This window comes from Pseudophryne corroboree, chromosome 4 (assembly GCF_028390025.1).
Source record: "Pseudophryne corroboree isolate aPseCor3 chromosome 4, aPseCor3.hap2, whole genome shotgun sequence".
In the NCBI taxonomy this organism is placed as follows: domain Eukaryota; kingdom Metazoa; phylum Chordata; class Amphibia; order Anura; family Myobatrachidae; genus Pseudophryne; species Pseudophryne corroboree.
The window spans coordinates 226,158,180-226,177,070 of NC_086447.1; the positions used below are offsets into that span (position 1 = coordinate 226,158,180).

General features: G+C 46.5%; 1 protein-coding gene across 1 annotated transcript in view; it reads left to right on the forward strand.

The window, feature by feature from the left end:
- The first annotated feature begins 138 nt into the window (after window positions 1-138).
- LOC134910877 (ceruloplasmin-like) overlaps window positions 139-18,891 on the forward strand; it is a 327,221-nt gene continuing 308,468 nt past the window's right edge. Inside the window, exons 1-2 of the mRNA XM_063919263.1 lie at window positions 139-340; window positions 2,903-2,966. Coding sequence (XP_063775333.1) covers window positions 139-340; window positions 2,903-2,966 — 266 coding nt within the window. The remainder of the gene's footprint in view (window positions 341-2,902; window positions 2,967-18,891) is intronic.

Below are 18,891 nucleotides of genomic sequence, written 5' to 3' on the forward strand. Positions count from 1 at the left end.
TGTCACCCAATGTACGGAAGAATCCAGCAATTGAGGAGAAATATCTGAGGGTCACCACAGAGAAAGGAAATCTAGACATTGCACTGTTCGGTGGGATGATCATTATGATCATTATGAGTCTCATAAAGGTTGCAATGAATGCAGATAGAGTATCTTTCAATGTGGACACTGGATGAGAGAACAGAAAGGGACACCATTGCCATAGATGAGCCTGACAGCAACCCAAGGGAAAACACCAGGAAAGAAGACAGTGGCAGTCTGGTGGCTGAGACCAATGAACAGCTAGAGGAAATGGTTGGATCTCTTCCCAATGAGGACACAGTAGAGGCACTGGAACATCGTAAGAAAGAATTAGGAGGACTTCCGGTAGGCGGGGCATCAAGTATGGCCGCTTTTTAGATGCTCTCCTGGAGAAGACACCTAGGGGTATATTTACTAAAATTCGTATTTTTCCGAATGAGGTTAAAGTTCAAACACGAATGACATCGAAAGTGTAAATTTGCAACTTTTTGAATTTATTACGACTAATTTACTAAGCTGTCGTATTCTGCATTTTCGTATTTACCGATGTCGATGTCATTCGTATTTTTTGGCAGTGTTTTACGGGAGTGAATTGTAAAACACTGCCGACTTTAACACAATGAATCTCGGCCGGATCTGTGAGATCCGTGCTGGGCTTCATTGTGCACCTTTCGTAAAAAAAAAAAACATTGTTAAAATTCAAAAAAAAAAATGCGTGGGGTCCTCCCTCCTAAGCAAAACCAGCCTCGGGCTCTTTGAGCCGGTCCTGGTTGAAAAAATATGGGGAAAAAAGTGACAGGGGTTCCCCCATATTTAATCAACCAGCACCGGGCTCTGCGCCTGGTCCTGGTTCCAAAAATATGGGGGACAAAAAGCGTAGGGGTCCCCCATATTTCTGAAACGAGCACCGGGCTCCACTAGCCAGATACATAATGCCACAGCCGGGGGACACTTTTATATTGGTCCCTGTGGCCCTGGCATTATATACCCAACTAGTCACCCCTGGCCGGGGTACCCTGGAGGAGTGGGAACCCCTTAAATCAAGGGGTTCCCCCCCTCCAGCCACCCAAGGGCCAGGGGTGAAGCCCGAGGCTGTCCCCCCCATCCAAGGGCGGCGGATGGGGGGCTGATAGCCTTTTTGTCAAAATGTGAATATTGTTTTTAGTAGCAGTACTACAAGTCCCAGCAAGCCTCCCCCGCAAGCTGGTCCTTGGAGAACCACAAGTACCAGCATGCGGAGGAAAACCGGGCCCGCTGGTACCTGTAGTACTACTACTAAAAAAATACCCCAATAAAAACAGGAGACACACACCTTGAAAGTAAAAGTTTCTTACATACATCCACACCTCCAAACATACATACTTACCTATGTTCACACGAGGGTCGGTCCTCTTCTCCATGTAGAATCCATGGGGTACCTGTGGGAAAAATTTTACTCACATAATCCAGTGTAGATCGGTCCTCTTCTGTTCTATTTGTAATCCACGTACTTTGCAAAATAAAAAAACGGACACCCGACCACGCACTGAAAGGGGCCCCATGTTTTCACATGGGACCCCTTTCCCCGACTGCCACGAACCCCCCCTGACTTCTGTCTAAGAGGGTTCCTTCAAGCCAATCAGGGAGCGCCACGTCGTGGCACCCTCCTGATTGGCTGTGTGCTCCTGTAGTGTCTGTCAGGCAGCACACGGCAGTGATACAATGTAGCGCCTATTAGCTCCATTGTAACAAATGGTGGGAACTTTGTGGTCAGCGGTGAGGTTACTTTCGGTCAACCGCTGACCACAAAGTTCCCACCATTGGTTACAATGGAGCGCATAGGCTCTACATTGTATCACTGCCGTGTGCTGCCTGACAGACACTACAGGAGCACACAGCCAATCAGGAGGGTGCCACGACGTGACAATTAGAAAGACTGGTTTTGTCAGATGTTATTGTTCTTTTAGCTCCATAGTTTGTTTATGTTAGACCTGACCCTCTCTGGTGTATACTCCAGAGACGGTCACCCTAGTTAGGAAAGGAAAAGTTAAAGAAAATGATGGAGGCGCTGACACTTTGGTACGTTATTGTAAACTCTGTGAATCTGTTTATTTACTCTACTGGCACCTAAGTCTTCACTGTTTTTCATGCATAACTTTTATTTGTGGCACATGTGTGTTTACATCGTATAATCTCAGATTCGCATCACCCTTAATGCCTATCTGGTTTCTATGTATTTTCTTTGATATGACCTCTTTGCAATTGTATCATTGTGTCGAGCTTCAATAAAAAAATATTAAAAAAAAAAAAAAAAGAAAGAAAGAATTAGGTGCCAAAATAAAAAAAGAAAAGAGAGCTGAAAGAACTACAGCATCAGAAGAAAGGAATTCATGACAGACTCCGTAAGACTGCACGCTTTTTGTGGCAAAGTCTAATGAGATGGCACAACAGGGTTATGCCCATTAGATGATCACCACTGTATAACTTCTCAGTAACCATTTCATTTACAATATGTGATACTCATCTTCCAAATGAGGGTAACCTGAGTCTGTGATTGCTAGTTATGGAGAAATAAGGCAAATTTAGTGGCCTCCCCTGTATATTAATTATTTCTATTCATTTCCAGTGTAGTGACTGGGAGGGGCGGAACTTAAAATGTCATCTCACTTCTATCAAGATGCCATCAGGAATACCTGCCCCTTCCACATTTGTCTCCGGCAGTAGCTAGCATTGGGGACTTTCAGGTAAGTTTCTCCCAATTTGAACTCTTGCAGTACTGAGGATGAGTAGACTTTTAGCATTGAAGAGGTTCAAAGTTCTTTAAGCAAAGCCATCTTCCTTTTGTTTCTTTTATGTCTATAACCTCTCTTTTATAGCTAGTAGTTTTCCTCTATTAATGCAGAGAATGTTAATTTGCAGTCTTTACTTGATCTTATGCAGAATGAACTGCTCAATGCTAGTAATTGGTATATTTTATTTGTATGACTTTCTACTTTTGAAAGGGTCATATTGTAGTGAATAATGGACTGTACTTTGCACAACATATTACACAGAGTCACAAGTGCAACCTTCACATTCATTTCTGGTTAGATTTGCTGGCAAAACTGATCTTGCAATAAAACTTTATTTTACATGAGGACTATAACATGTAACATGGATACATGTTTCTTTCATATATTTCTATTGTTAAATAGATTTTTGACAAAATGTTTTCTTTAGTAACTAGTAAGTTGGTTACTTTTAGAAATCCAATTGTTTGTATAAGGAAAGATTTGTGACACTGATTGTCATGTAGGTTTGTCAGGTCAGCTCAAAGTAAACTGGGCATGTCAGCTCAGTCACCTAGAACAAAGTAAGTATTTACAGCATTGAAATTATTACATAGCATGGAACAAAATGTGCAGATGTGGACTCATACTTCTAGCCTTTTTGCATTGCATGGTGCCAGATGCATGACACTACTTACTGTAGACTCTGCTACTGGTTGCGATTCCTGTACTGCTGTGAAGTCACAGTTCAAGACTAATGCTGTGTAACACAATGCATGGTTCAGTTTCATTTCAGTCTTACCTATTTACCCAGGCCAGCATCTCAGTCTCAAACAGCTACTGCATGCAATAGACAGAAAAGATGGAATTCCCCTTGCAGACTTTGTTAGAGCAATACAACAAATTTCTGCAGTAACAATGCCAGAAGGGTTCAATAGGTTGTAAAAGACTAAAAAGATTATCCACTGTGCAGGAGTATGGTTAAAATTCCATTATGTCTTATTGTTAGCCCTTGAAGGGTCAATTTTAGTACTAGTCATTGACTTCTAGAGTTTCTGCAGTGCAGATTTATATTGTCTGGTGATGACCAGACGATAACAACTAAGGGGGTCACATAATTTGAAAGAGTGGCCTACCCTCTTTCAGATAGGTTTGCCCCTGTATTTTTTAAGGCAGGATGGTGATATAATTTTCTACCCATTCCTGGACTTCTTAGTGCTTTCTGCAGTGTAGGGGTAAATCTGTGGTGATAACAAATTATTAACACTGAATAACTTCTCAGTAACCAGATAATTGGCAAGAGGGGATACTCCTCTTTCAAACGAGGGCACCCCGGAGTATGTGAGTGCTAGTTATGGAGAGATAAGGCAACTTTAATGCTCTCCCCCATACCTTAGTTCAGAAGGTCCTCAAGGCACCATAATGGTCCAGGTTTTAAGCACATACATGCTTGGCCACAGGTGACTTAATAGTACCTCAGTCAATTTGATTCAATCATCTATGCTAATCCAGGGCTGAAACTAGGATTTTCGGCATCCTGACAAGATTCCCCTAGTATTTTGGTGCCTTTAATTTTTTTTTTTATATATATATATATATATATATATTTATTGTGGGGGGGGGGAGAGAGATGGAAGAGAGAAAGGTGAGGGGGAGAGAAAGGGGAGAAAGAGATGGTAGTGAGAGAGGAGGGAGAGGGGAGAGATAAGTAAGAGAGAGGGGAGAGATGGGAGAGAGAGAGAGCGCGCGAGAGATGGGAGAGAGGGGGGAGGGAGAGATGGGAGCGAGAGAGGGGGGAGATAGAGAGCAAAAGAAGAGAGATATGGGAGAGAGAGGAGAGAGATGGGAGAAAGAGAGGAGAGAGATGGGAGAGAGGGGTGAGGGAGAGATGGGAGAGAGAGAGGGGGAGATAGATAGCAAGAGAAGAGAGATATGGGAGAGAGAGGAGAGTGATGGGAGAGAGAGAGGAGAGAGATGGGAGAGAGTGAGGAGTGAGGAAGAGTGAGAGAGAGGGATGAGGGAGAAATGGGAGAGAGAGAGGGGGAGATAGATAGCAAGAGAAGAGAGATATGGGAGAGAGAGGAGTGTGATGGGAGAGAGAGAGGAGAGAGATGGGAGAGAGTGAGGAAGGGTGAGAGAGAGGGGTGAGGGAGAGATGGGGAGAGAGAGAGGGGTGGCATGCACTCCTACATAACCCTCCAATAAGGTGTGTGGTGCCAGACAGGTATAAGGGGAATTCCACACATGGCTGTCTGCCGTAATGTGTAAAAAGGGGACTGTCTGCCGTAATGTGTAAAAAAAGGGACGCTGTCAGCTGTAATGTGTAAAAAGGGGACGCTGTCTGCCGTAATGTGTAAAAAGGGGGACACTGTCTGCCGTAATGTGTAAAAAAGGGACGCTGTCTGCTGTAATGTGTAAAAAGGGGACGCTGTCTGCCGTAATGTGTAAAAAGGGGGACGCTGTCTGCCATAATGTGTAAAAAAGGGGACGCTGTCTGCTGTAATGTGCAAAAAGGGGACGCTGTCTGCCGTAATGTGTAAAAAGGGGGAGGCTGTCTGCCGTAATGTGTAAAAAGGTGGACTCTGTCTGCCGTAATGTGTAAAAAAGGGGACACTGTCTGCCGTAATGTGTAAAAAGGGGACGCTGTCTGCCGTAATGTGTAAAAAGGGGCACTGTCTGCTGTAATGTGTAAAAGGGGTTCTACCTGGTGTAGTGGCGCTACTGTGCAGCATAATTTGAATAATAGTGACTACTGTGCACCGTAGTAAGAATTGGTATTATTTTGTGACCAGGCCCTTTCCCCATGAAGCTACGCTCCTATATATTTTTTGCGCGCCTATGGCGCACACTGCCCCTGACTTGCATGGGGGGGATGCCAATGCCGTTTCTTGCACACAGCGCTGAAATGCCTAGTTACGGCATTGCCAGCACATATAATGCTTACACAGCTCTCCCCCAGCACGTACGTATTATCCATGACGCAGCTCTCCCCCCCAGCACATATAATCCATGACACAGCTCTCCCCACCAGCACATATTATTCATGACACAGCTTCCCCACCAGCACATATAATCCACGACACAGCTCTCCCCCCAGCACATACTGTATATGGGTAAATGTATTACCTGTCGTTATGGGGAAGAAGCAGTATCAGCACACGTTATGTGCCTATACCGCTTCTCCCCTATTTATGATGGTAGCGGTGCCGGCTCAGTGACAGGGGCAGGGGCGGAACTCTGGGAGGCAGTGGAGTCGGCTGCCGCCGGGCTCCTGGCCTCAAGGGGGCGCATCTCCTCCACACTGTCTCCCGCTGCCTGACTCCTGAAGAGGAGCTTTCGTGTCAGTGTCAGGGGGAGTCCGCAGATCAGGAGGACTGGAGGAGCTACTCGCAGCCTGGAACCTGTCACCGGAGGAGGAGGAGCTCATAGCAGCATGCGCACCCTCAGCGTTCTGAGGGAAAATCCCACCGGCCAGCCGCTGTGTGCTCCGGCTCTGCGGGTAAGTGGAGGTCTAGGGCAGCCTCACTTACCCATCCTTGTGACGGTCACATTATCGTGCGTGCCGAATGCCGGTGATTGGGCGGGCGCGCGCGCGGGAGGGGGGGAGGTCTTATTGTATACATTGCTGGGAGGTGCTGCACTTAGGATCCCTTCAATAATGACACACACAGCAGCACCATTATATAATCAATATTTCAATCTGGTACTATAGATTGTCACCAGGATACCATACCTGATGACAATCTATAGTACCAGATTGAAATATTGATTATATAAAGGTGCTGCTGTGTGTGTCATTACTGAAGGGATCCTAAGTGCAGCACCTCCCAGCAATATATTAAAACTTCTTGTGGGGGCACCAGAATAAGTAAATGTATATATATAGAGAGAGAGAGAGAGAGAGAGAGAGAGAGAGAGAGAGAGAGATGTGGAATTCAGTGGCACTCCACAGACTTGAATATATTAATAATAAATAATTAATCCATGAATTAAATAAAGTATGGAGTATTAACTGTATACAAGTCTGTGGAGTGCCACTGAATTCTACATCTATATGAGACCGTTGCTTTGACCTAAGGAGGGCACCACAGCAAGAATTCATTGTACCCTCAAAGGAGTGTCAGGCTCACAGTCCTATAAAAAAATAAAATATATAGATATATATATATATATATATATAGATATATATAGATATATATAGAGGCAAAGTGTGACATCCCTAGATGCTCCCAACACCAGGTAAGAGATACTGCATGGCACTCCAGGACGTCTTTGAATCAATTACATTTTACTGCAATATATAACCCAGATTCGTTGATATATTGCGGTAAAAGTTTATTGATTTAAATAAGTCCTGGAGTGCCATGCAGTATCTCTCACCTGGTGTTGGGAGCATCTAAGGAAAGGACGCCACACTTATATACATCATTATCAGCAAGGGCACCCAGGCAACTGCATATACAATAGTGAGTACTGAACCACAAGATGAATATATATATATATATATATATATATAGTATTATCATTTACTGTATCAGTGCGCAGTATGTTAGTGTCCATGGAATAAAGTGACTTGCATACTCCCTTTAGTGTGGACGGTGTAATGGTTAGCATTACTGCCTCACAGCACTGAGGTCATGGGTTTTGTTCCCGCCATGGCCCTAACTGTGTAGAGTTTGTATATTCTCCCATTGCTGGCGTGGATTTCCACCAGGTACTCTGGATAGGTAGGTTATTTGGCGCCCAACAAAAATTAACCCTAGTGCATGAGTGTACAGGGGCAGACTACATAGGCCAAGTATTTCTTATCTGCCATCAAATTCTATGTGACAGGTCTCGCAATAGTACAGCTGTCTGGTTCTCGCCTCCGGCCGGGGAGAGGGAGTGCAGACTAGAGTCCTGGGAGCTGCTATCCACCTCCTCCTTCTCCAGTGTGACCTGCCACCTCCACACTTCCCTATTATTTGTCCCTGAACTGTGATCAGGACTAACGCTAGGAGAGAAAGCCTTGTGATGAACATCTGCTTAATTCTCCATGTCCGCCACCCTGCATGACACCCTGCCTGCTGTATGTGAGAGTGTAGAGAGCAGTCACTGGACGTTGTGTCCCCTATACTGAGCGGGATATCAGAGTTATTTCTGCGTCTTCCGTCATTCTGCTGCGGAGCCTATTCACACACTGCTGATGCGGGGGTCACCCGCTTTATAGGCTGCTACACAGGTACTTATGGTGTTAAAATAGGAAGAAGAGCTGTTGTGTAGCCTACACATGGAGCCCTCCTCATCAATCCCTATAATTATGGGGATTGTTATTAACTGAGCCAGGGCAGTCGGACTTAATCCCCTGCTGTATTGTTCTTGAAAGTGGCGTTTGTGTGTTTTTGATATATACATACTGTATATCGGCACACCACTGCGCCAAAGCATCTACATTGTGACACGCTAGTGGGTGAGGGAGTACTGTAGATTTGCTATAAAGGTATGCTGGTGTCTATTTTATTGTGATGACTGACTTGGAGTGCGTCCACTTTGTATGTGTATCTATATTACTATTGGGAAAGGCACCTGAGCACGCTACTACTGTTCAACATGAGTGCCGGATAGCTATATATGAAGGGCGTGTGTGTCTACAGTATGTAGGGGGGGGGCACCAACACTTATCATGCCTCCGGGCGACTGGGGCGAACTTACGCCACTGGACAGGGGAGCTACACCTTGAGTCCTGTTGGAGAAAGAGCGCAATATAAATAAAATTATTATTATAATTATTATTATGCAGGCTAATATGCGCCGGCAATGTATGAACGGTCAACATCCTGACCGTTCCGACAACTACAGCTATTTCGACAGCTGCAGGTGGCGATGCCCACACACCACAGCAGGGACAGAACTGTCCCTGGCTGCGGCGGGTGCCGGCTTTGGACTGCGCTAGGGATCCTGCGTGAGTAGCCACCCGGGAATGAGACACAGTGCATCAGCACTGAGCTAACGCTCTGTGTGCTCAGGGGGGCATGGCCAGAGGGGGGAGCTTTTGCTCATCTGCTTCGGCAGACAAAATTTCTTACCTCTTTTCGACGTCCCTTCCTGCTTTGTTTCGGTAGTGAGGCATACCAGGAAATGTTATAGCAGCACGATGCGTGCCGCTATAATACACTTACCCAATAATTGTTACACAGCTCTTCCCCCAGCACATATAGGGGTTGATTCAGAGATGGACGCAGCTGTGCATCCATACGCTGTCATGTCCATCTGGTCTGCACACATGCACTGGCCACAGTGCACAAGCGCGACCCTTCTCTTTGTGGCCACATTCAGGAAGGATGCGGCCACAAGGTGAATGATAGTAGTGGGTGTTCGCAGGGCTGTAACATGCCGTGAGGGTGTGTGATGGGCTGAACGGGGGTGGCCCGGGAGCGTTTTTGGGGTGGCCACCCTCTCCTACTTTTTCCAAAAATCCTAGCTTCAGCCCTGACTTGACAGTACCAGTAGTTGCTACATTTTATTTGTATGGCTTTCAAGTGTTGAAAGTGTCATTTGTACTCAATAATGGAATATGCTTTGTACAACATATTACAACGATTCACAAGTACAACCTCCATTCATTTCGGCTTAGATTTGCTGCCAAAATTGGTCTTTCAATAAAACTTTATTTTACATAAGGACTGTAACCTGTAAGATGAGGTTCTGTAATGTTTCTGCTATATATTTCTGGTAAATGGATTTTGGACAAAATGTTTTATACAGCAACTGGTAAGTTGGTTATTTTTGTTGTCATAAATCCAGTTGTTTGTATAAGGAAAGGTTTGTGACATTGATTGTTCCGTAGGTTTGTCAGGTCAGATAAAAGTAAACTGGGCACATATTGTGTCGGCTACTTAAAAGAGAGAACATGTATGGATGCCAGCTCAGTCATTTAGAACAAAGTACTTGCTCATAGCATTGAAATGATTAAATAGCACTGAACAAAATTTGCCAATGTGCCCTCATACTCCTAGACTTTTGCAGGGTTTGGGGTCTATTCATGAAGCAGTGAAAAGTGTGGAGAAGTGAGCCAGTGGAGAGGTTGCCCATGACAACCAATCAGTGCTGAGGTAACATTTATAAAATGCATTCTATAAAAATTATCGTAGCAGCTGATTGGCTGCTATGGGCAACTTCTCCACTGGCTCACTTCTCCACCATTTTCACAGCTTCATGAATAAACCCCTTGAACTGGCCCACAGGGGTACAGGGGAAACCCCTGTGGGCCCCACTTCCTGGGGGCCCCTCATCTACTATAGGGATCAGCTTACAGACTGTGCACTTGAATTATGCAATATACATGTTACATTATTCTACACAGGACTATGGTGTATTCTCTACAGAGCAGTGCTGTCATTAATCTGTTGGGGTTTTTTTTGTAATCCTGATACCCTGCCAGTATTTACTATATATATTTATCAAGGGGGCCAGACCATGCACTTTCTAATGGTTACCCAAGCTTCTGTAGCAGCTGGCCACACCCTCTCTGCAGACTGGCCAAACCCCTAAACATTGGCTCCTAAAACTGCATTCCCCTGGTGTGCCCTTCATGCCCCAGTCCGCAGGGCCGTAACTAGGTTTGTGCCAAAGGTGCCTTGCCCACAGCGCATATGCACTGTGGGCGCATCATCTGGCAGCACCACCAGCGCGGCCGCTTTCTCTCAATCAAAGCCGCCCACCTCCCCTGCCCACCGCTGCAGCGCTGACTTGTGGAGTTGAGAGGAAGCAGCATAGATGGAGACTATAAAGGCGTGACTGGTAGGTGTTGGTAATGCAGAGTCAGGCCTGGAGACACGGCAGTGGAGAGTGGTGAGGGAGCGTCCAATGCTTGTATCAAAGCCGCCCGCCTCCCCTGCCCGCCGCTGCAGCACTTACTTGTGGTGTCCGCTCAGCTCCTCTGCTGCTGAACGGTGAAGGGGGGGGGTGGGGGGGGCGCCAATACTGTTTCTTGCACACAGCGCTAAAATGTCTAGTTACGGCACTGCCAGGCCGACACTGGCCTTTTGTGCCATATGGTGTCAGACACAAAGCACTACTGTACTAAGACTCTCTACCACTGGACTTTCATATTTTTTTTCTGATTTTAGCATCTTTGTGACATTGTAGCTGAAAGTCACTTACATTGTCCCGTGCTGCCCCCTTCACTGGAACGAGCTCCCTCGCTCTATTAGACTCTCCCCGACTTTGCAAAGCATGTGTGAAAATGTGTGTTACATATTTTTTAACATCCAAAATATTATTTTTTAATAATAAAATAAACTAAGTAAGCAGTGCTGCAAGGGGTAACATGTAACTTCTTAAAAAATTAAAGATTGCATTTTCAGAAGCAACCTAATGATTATTTAGCAAATTACAGCCTAGAAGGATTTGCATGCATCATATTTTATATGACCATCTATATGTGTTGAATCACAATTTACAATATTTTAAAATGGTCTAAAAATTCAGTTTCATGTCTTTGATTGAAATTATTCTAAGGAGAGAGGTCGGATATCTAACTGCACAAGCCCCGAGCTCAAGCCCCCAAGCTAAACATTTTGAGTCAACAGACCAGTATTTATATAAACAACTGGAAGATATCTACTGTTAAAGAAATGTCACCTTTTCCATTGTGATGTGAGGTGATGGACCGCAAGAACAATAAAGCTGGCCACGCCCCCCATGTAACATTTGTCATAGAACACTGTATAACATAATTGCAACACAATTCTACCAGAATATCTGTACTTTTGTAATAGACATGTACCAAGACACTGAGCCCTTCCTGAATACAGACTTTCACTTGTAGGTATTACACAAGGAAATGAAGCTCTTCGCTCTGTGCCTGCTCTGTTTCTTGGATTTTGGCTATGTGATAGGAAAACAAAGATTTTATTACTTTGGAATTAGAGAGATATATTGGGATTATGCCCCCAGTGGAATGAATATAATTTCTGGAAAATCAATTCCAGATGATGAGTAAGTATCAATAACGTGTTTTATTTGTTGAATTGTAAAGTGCTATTTATTTTTCCATGTCTATAAACCACCGATGGACTGCAAACTTGTGATATTATTATCCTGATCATACAATCATATCAATCATTGTGATGTAGTCAATACCCCAGCACTCAGCATGCCGATGCTCAAGATCCAGGGAGTGGAAACTTGATGCTCAAAATCCGAGGGTTAGAGTTAGGTATAGGGTTAGGGTTAGACACTAAGGAGAGGGCTAGGGTTAGACACTAGGGAGAGGGTTAGGGTTAGACACTAGGGAGAGGGTTAGACACTAGGGAGAGGGTTAGGGTTAGACACTAAAGGGAGGGTTGGGTTAGACACTAGGGGGAGGGTTAGGGTTAGACACTAAGGGGAGGGTTGGGGTTAGACACTAGGGGGGAGGGTTAGGGTTAGACACTAGGGAGAGGGCTAGGGTTAGACACTAGGGAGAGGGTTAGGGTTAGACACTAAGGAGAGGGCTAGGGTTAGACACTAGGGAGAGGGTTAGGGTTAGACACTAAGGAGAGGGCTAGGGTTAGACACTAGGGAGAGGGTTAGGGTTAGACACTAAGGGGAGGGTTGGGGTTAGACACTAGGGGGGAGGGTTAGGGTTAGACACTAGGGAGAGGGTTGGGGTTAGACACTAGGGAGAGGGTTAGGGTTAGACACTATGGAGAGGGCTAGGGTAGACACTAGAGGGAGGGTTAGGGTTAGTCTGTGGAAAGGGTGCTGGGTTAAGATTATGGTTATGGTTAGGATTACAATATTTACTAAAATCTGTTAGGATTTTTAGTGTTAGGATTCTTTTTTTTTTTTAAATCAAGTGATTTTTATTGAGTTTTGTGTCACATAAACATAACAAGACATCAACATTGAAAATTAACTATAACAATAACAATTGCCATCAATAAACAGATATTTTCAGATCACAATTTGGTGTGCGTGTTAATTCTTGTCGTATATATATCCACGACAAAGAGTATCCATATTATTACAAATGTCGCTCAGGTGCTTAATACCTGCCTGCCCAGCCTTGTACTACTCCAGCGATCCCACATCTCCGTAAATCGAGAGGTGGAACCCCGTATTTTATACATATGTCTCTCATGACGAATTACCTCGTTCACCAACGCCCTCCAGTGCTCCACCCTAGGTACACCAGCAGAGAACCAGACCCTAGCGATAACCACCTTAGCTAGCGTAGTGAGACACAGGACATATTTATACAGTAAAACAGAGTGTGTTTCCTCCAAATCTAACCCAAATAAACATATACCAGGATCTAATGTAGGGAGGGACGGTGCTGTCATGAGCACATCACACCACACTTTACGCCAGAAAAGGGAAATCTCAGGGCAATCCCACAGTAAGTGCCAAAATCCGGCATCGGCTGCCCGACACCTGGGGCAGTTAGAATCTTCCCTAAGAAAAGCCCTCTGCATAGTAACCGGAGTGCGATAGGCCCTGTGTAGAATGTAGAAAAAAAAACGTTTATACCTTATACATGGCGTAGTGTATTTAAGGGAACTCATAATCTGGAGCCACTGCTCATGGGACAATTGCCCCAAATCAGTCTCCCATTTAATACGGAGATTATTTAACAGATCGGGATAGCTATTATTATTTAAAGCAGCATATATGGTAGACACCTTCCCCCTCTGACTCAAAGAAGTAAGCAGCTTCCTAACAGGTGAGTCAACAATCAATGGTGGGCCGTGAGGGAATTGGGTCTGTACAGCATGTCTAAGCCGAAAATACCGGAACATAGCAGTGTTAGGTACATCAAATTCGATCTTCAGTTGCTGAAATGACTTCAGCACTCCACCATGGTATAGCTGACCCAGTGCCATGACACCCCTAGCAATCCATATATTATCTAGCGACATCTCATATAGCTCAGGGTATGCACTATTGAACCACAGTGGGGTACAGGTATCATGTCCCTCCCAATCATATAAAGTGTGCGCATAGCGCCAGATAAGCAAGGCTTGACGCAGCAGGGGAGGCAAGCCAGACGCTGAGAGACCAGAAAGGAGAAGCTGAAGAGGAGAGAGAAAGCAGGAGAGCACTCCGTCCGCTCAGCCAGAAACCCCCTCACCGTAGTACCCAGAGAATCCCCAGTCCATTCACTCAGATGGGCCAGCTGAGCCGCCACATAGTATAGTCTGAGATCCGGGAGACTTGCCCCACCGGACATCTGAGATCTGCATAGTGTTCTGATAGAGACCCGCGCTGGCCTGCCACTCCATATAAATGAGGATAAAACTCCCTCAATAACAGTAAAGATCCTCTTGGGGAGGTAGACCGGGGAATTGTGCAGAACATAAAGGAACTTTGGCTGCATCACCATTTTAAATAAATTAACCCTACCCAGGACAGACAATGGTAATTTTTTCCAGCTATGAGCCTTCTCTTTAAATGTCGCTAATATGGGGTCGATATTTTGTGCCACATAGCTACGCGCCATAGGAGTAATCCAGATGCCTAAATACTTGAACCGCAGTGTCCATTGCAAAGGATACGCCCTCCGTGTGTTTTCAGGGAGAAGGCCAGAAATAGGAAAAATGTGGGATTTGTCCCAGTTAATTAGCAGACCGGAAAAGATACCAAAATTCTCCACTACCTGTAACACTGTTTGTAGGGAGTCATCAGAGTCCTGCAGGAAAAGAAGCATGTCATCCGCGTATAGCGCCACTACATCTACATGACCCCCAATCTCAACTCCTTTGACCCCGCCATTACTGCGCAGCAGGGCGGCCAACGGCTCCACGGCGATCGCAAACAGTGCAGGAGATAGGGGGCAACCCTGTCGAGTGCCCCTCTCCAACGCAAAAAGCTCAGACGTGAAACCATTGGCCGTCACACGAGCCACAGGCAAGGAATACAACAACTGGATAAAGCTAATAAATCGAGGGCCAAAAGCAAATTTCTCCAGCACAACCCCACAGGTACCTCCATTCTACGGAGTCGAACGCTTTGGCCGCATCAAGGGACACCACCACCGCGTCCGACCCCACCATATCACTTCTCTGGAGATGACAGAACAATCTACGCAGATTTTGGGCCGTGGATTTACCCGGCATAAAGCCAGTCTGGTCTTGATGAATTATTGTTGCAATCACCAAATTCAATCGAGATGCCAAGATTTTTGCCAGTATCTTGACATCAGTATTGAGGAGGGAGATGGGTCGATAAGACTCGGGGAGCAGGGGGTCTTTCCCTGGTTTCAACAGGACAATTATATTGGCCTCGGCCATAGAACGCGGGAGAGCCCCACCCTCTAAGAGTAGTTCAAACAATTGTAAGAGATAAGGGGCAAAAAACGTACTATATTTTTTATAGACTTCAACCGGAAGTCCATCGGATCCCGGTGCCTTAGACGCCGGGAGAGACAGGATCGCAGCCTCCACCTCCTCCAACGTGATAGGTGCATCCAGAGCCCCCGAGTCCTCCCGGGACAAGCATGGCAAGGTCAACTGAGCCAAAAACTCCCCAAACTGATCATCAGAGTAACCGGCTCGGGAGGCATAAAGCGAGGAATAATAACTACGGAAGGTCTCCGCCACCATTGATCCAGAATAACACAGTTGGCCAGCAGAGTTCTTCACACACTGAATTACTGTTCTAGGGGCCAAGTAGCTGCCATTCATCTCCGCCCGAAAATACTGCTCATGTCCTGCAAAAAGGAGTCTACGCCTGGATTTCTCAAATAAATAATCCGACCACTCACTCTGCGCGTTCTTCCACAACAACTCATCAGACCGCAAATGGGTAATAAGATATTGAGATTTCAGCTGCTGGCACAAAGATTCCAACCGCACCTCCTCCCTCTTACTGAACGCTTTAACTTCAGAGATCCGCTTTATAAAGGAGGGGCTTTATATTTTAAAATGCTTTAAAGGCATCATGCTTCAGCGACAGAACACTGTATAGTAAATTATCTTCCTGGAACCCTTCCCAGGCGGCTATCAGATCCGCACCCCCCCCCCCCCCCCCCAGTAGAGTCAACCAAAAGGAGTTAAGCTTCCACATTTTTGCACCCCGCTCCCAACCAATATTAACTGTAACTAAGACAGGAGAGTGATCCAATATGCCCCTAGGGAGATAATCCACCGCCAGCACGTCCGGGGATAAATCAGGAGAAACTAAAACCAAATCAATACGAGAAAAAGCATGATGGGTAGCGGACTGACAGGAGAAATGAGTGGTCGCGGGATTACGACATCTCCATACATCCTCCAGCCCCAGCTCCCCCACCAGTCTCGCGAACGAGGTAGGGGACGCCAGGGGAGGGGAAGACGCAACAGACTCCCTCCACCTGTCCATACCACCATCCATAACATTGTTAAAATCCCCTAGGCATATCACAGGGGTAGCAGGGGACCGGGCCAGGAAACGGGCAGCGTGACGGAGAACCTCATTATTATATGGCGGTGGGACATATACTGCTAATATATGAAACAATCTGCAGTTAATATGAGCTCGTAGGAAGACGTATCTGCCATATTGGTCAGTTTCACAGTCATCCAGGTGAAATTGTACGGACTTTCTAATCATTACAGAAACGCCTCTGGCACTGCTAGAGAAAGTGGAATGATACACGTGACTAAACCATGGTTTTTTAAGTGCCAACACCCTACCTCCATGCAAATGTGTTTCAGAAAGACAAATTATGTCCACCTGGTATTTTTTAACCTGAGTCAGGACCAACGATCTTTTGATTTTTTCATTCAATCCCCGAACATTCCAGCTGAGCAGACGGAGCCCCTCAGAAACAGCAGGCATAGAAATCGTAACGGAAAGGGGTAACAGGATAGATCAAAGAGACATACAGCAAAACCTGGCATCGCAACATAGCAAGGCTGAGCAAACAATAAACAGGGACAGGAGCAACCAGTCCCCCTACGTCCCAGGAGGCAAAAGAGCACAGAGCAATATCATACAGAAATAACGCGTCATTGCAAAGTACGCACAGAACTAAAAAATGATGGCTTAGAAAAAAACAAACTAACCCCCCCCGCACCCACCCTGTATCACCTCGCAAACTTAAGGCATACCTGGATCCCATAACTCCCATTAAGTAACCAAACTAAGGGATAAGGGCCTAACCAAAGAACCCAAGGAAAAGCCCTTACACTATTTTCGGCAAGAGCTCTCCACAACTCGTAGAAAAAAGTAGTACCCCAACCCTGAAAAAAGAAAAAAACAACATAGCCAGGCACATGCCCCATTACAAAGCATCAAATAGCAGTAAAATAATGTGGGACTGACCGTTACCGCCCTATCATAACGATGCATAGCGAGCAATGACATAAATTTGCCCCACTCCTACACGCCCCTCATTACATATATCCTCACATTGCATTTATATTCACAGGAATATGCATTAGATAAATAGAAACAGCGGTGCAAAAAAACTGAAAGAAGCCTCAGAGCAACAACACATCATCAAGGAGAACGTAGTTGACGCTCCAGCCATGCACCAGCATCTTGAGGAGATGTGAAAAAATGTGTGGTGTTGTTAAGCACCACCCGCAACTTGGCTGGAAACATCATAGCATATTGTATATTGCGGTCTCTGAGCTGACGCTTGACTTGAATAAATTGAGATCGGCTCTTTTGCACCTCCAGGGCAAAATCAGGAAATACGGAAATATTATGTCCATCTTGTTGGATAGGGCCCTTTGTTCGGGCCAGACGGAGCACAGTATCACGGTCCTTGAAATGCAGGAAGCGTGCAATAAGTGTTCTAGCCGGGGCCCCCGGTGGCGGCGGTCTAGGCGGGAGCCTGTGCGCCCTCTCCACCGCAAATTGAGAGGTAAATGCCTCCTTGCCAAACAAATCAATAAGCCACCCTTCAAGAAATGACTCCGGGGAGTTGCCCTCCGCTCTCTCGGGCAACCCGACAAATCGACCGTTGTTGCGCCGCAATCTCCCTTCTATATCTGACATTTTAGCCTGCATAGATGTCACTTGGGTAGACAGGTCCGCCACTCTCAACTGCAAGGGTGGAGCAGCATCCTCCAAAGCCGATATCCGATGTTCAGTTTCACCCACACGCTCTTGGATCTTCTGCATATCCTGCCTTAGCAGAGAAACATTTATTTGTACTTGCCCAATCCGGTCCGTGACCCTCTGTTCGGACGCAGAGATTGCCTGCAATATTTGCTGGGTAGAATGCACCTGCTCATCATGGTCGGAGGTGTCCACCTCGGCCGCTGGCGAGGGCGGGCCGGCTTCACCCCGCTTTGCCGACGTAGATGCCTGCTGTGATCTGGCAAATTTCTCCAGTATCGCAGCAGCGTTAGCCGCACTCTGTCCTCCCTTCACCATGGTACCCCTGGACGGGAATGCAGATCCACAGGAGTATTACAGCAGGTTCAGCACACGGGTCAGGGCCGCCCGGGCCGGGCAGATATGGCACCCCAAATAAACGGAACAAGTATGTGGGCACACTGCAGATAGTCAGGAAGCAGGTGTACGTTGTGTAAATTGCAGCAGAGGAAAAGCTGAGTCAGGGACACCCAGGCTATCACCACAGGATAACAGGCAGCTAATGTAGGGCAGCCGGTTTCAGTAAAGTATATACAGTCCATCCAAGAGAAAATATAAAGGACACTGGCTTTGCGAGGCCTTGTGGAAGTATTAAGCCCAGGAGGGAGACAGGATGGCAACCACAGTCATCGCTCCGCACAGCACCGCAGGGGGAGAAGGAGCAGCAGGACTAAAAATGGCGGCTTTTCGCGGGCTTTTTTCACCCGGGCCCGGTCTCCAGCGTCGCCGCAGCGGGGCTTCAGGCATGCACCCCCACCGGACCCAGCAGACAGTAGGGCCCTCTCCCCTGCAGCCCCCAGCCGTAGGACCAGCGCACAGGCACCGCCGGGCACGCTGACACGCGCCGCTCCCGGAGCTCCGCCGGCGGCCGGCGGGGAGGCAGGGAGCCGGGGACCACGCTGGAAGGATCCACAGCAGCACAACCGCGCCGCACAACGGGTCAGCAAGGGCAGCAGCAGAGGCAGCACACACTCAGGGGCCAGCTGGCAGGGAGCAGGATCCACGGGTTGGGGAAAACGGATGGGTTTACAGGATTTTTTGCGGAGAGCTAAGGCTGCACACAGCTACTCCA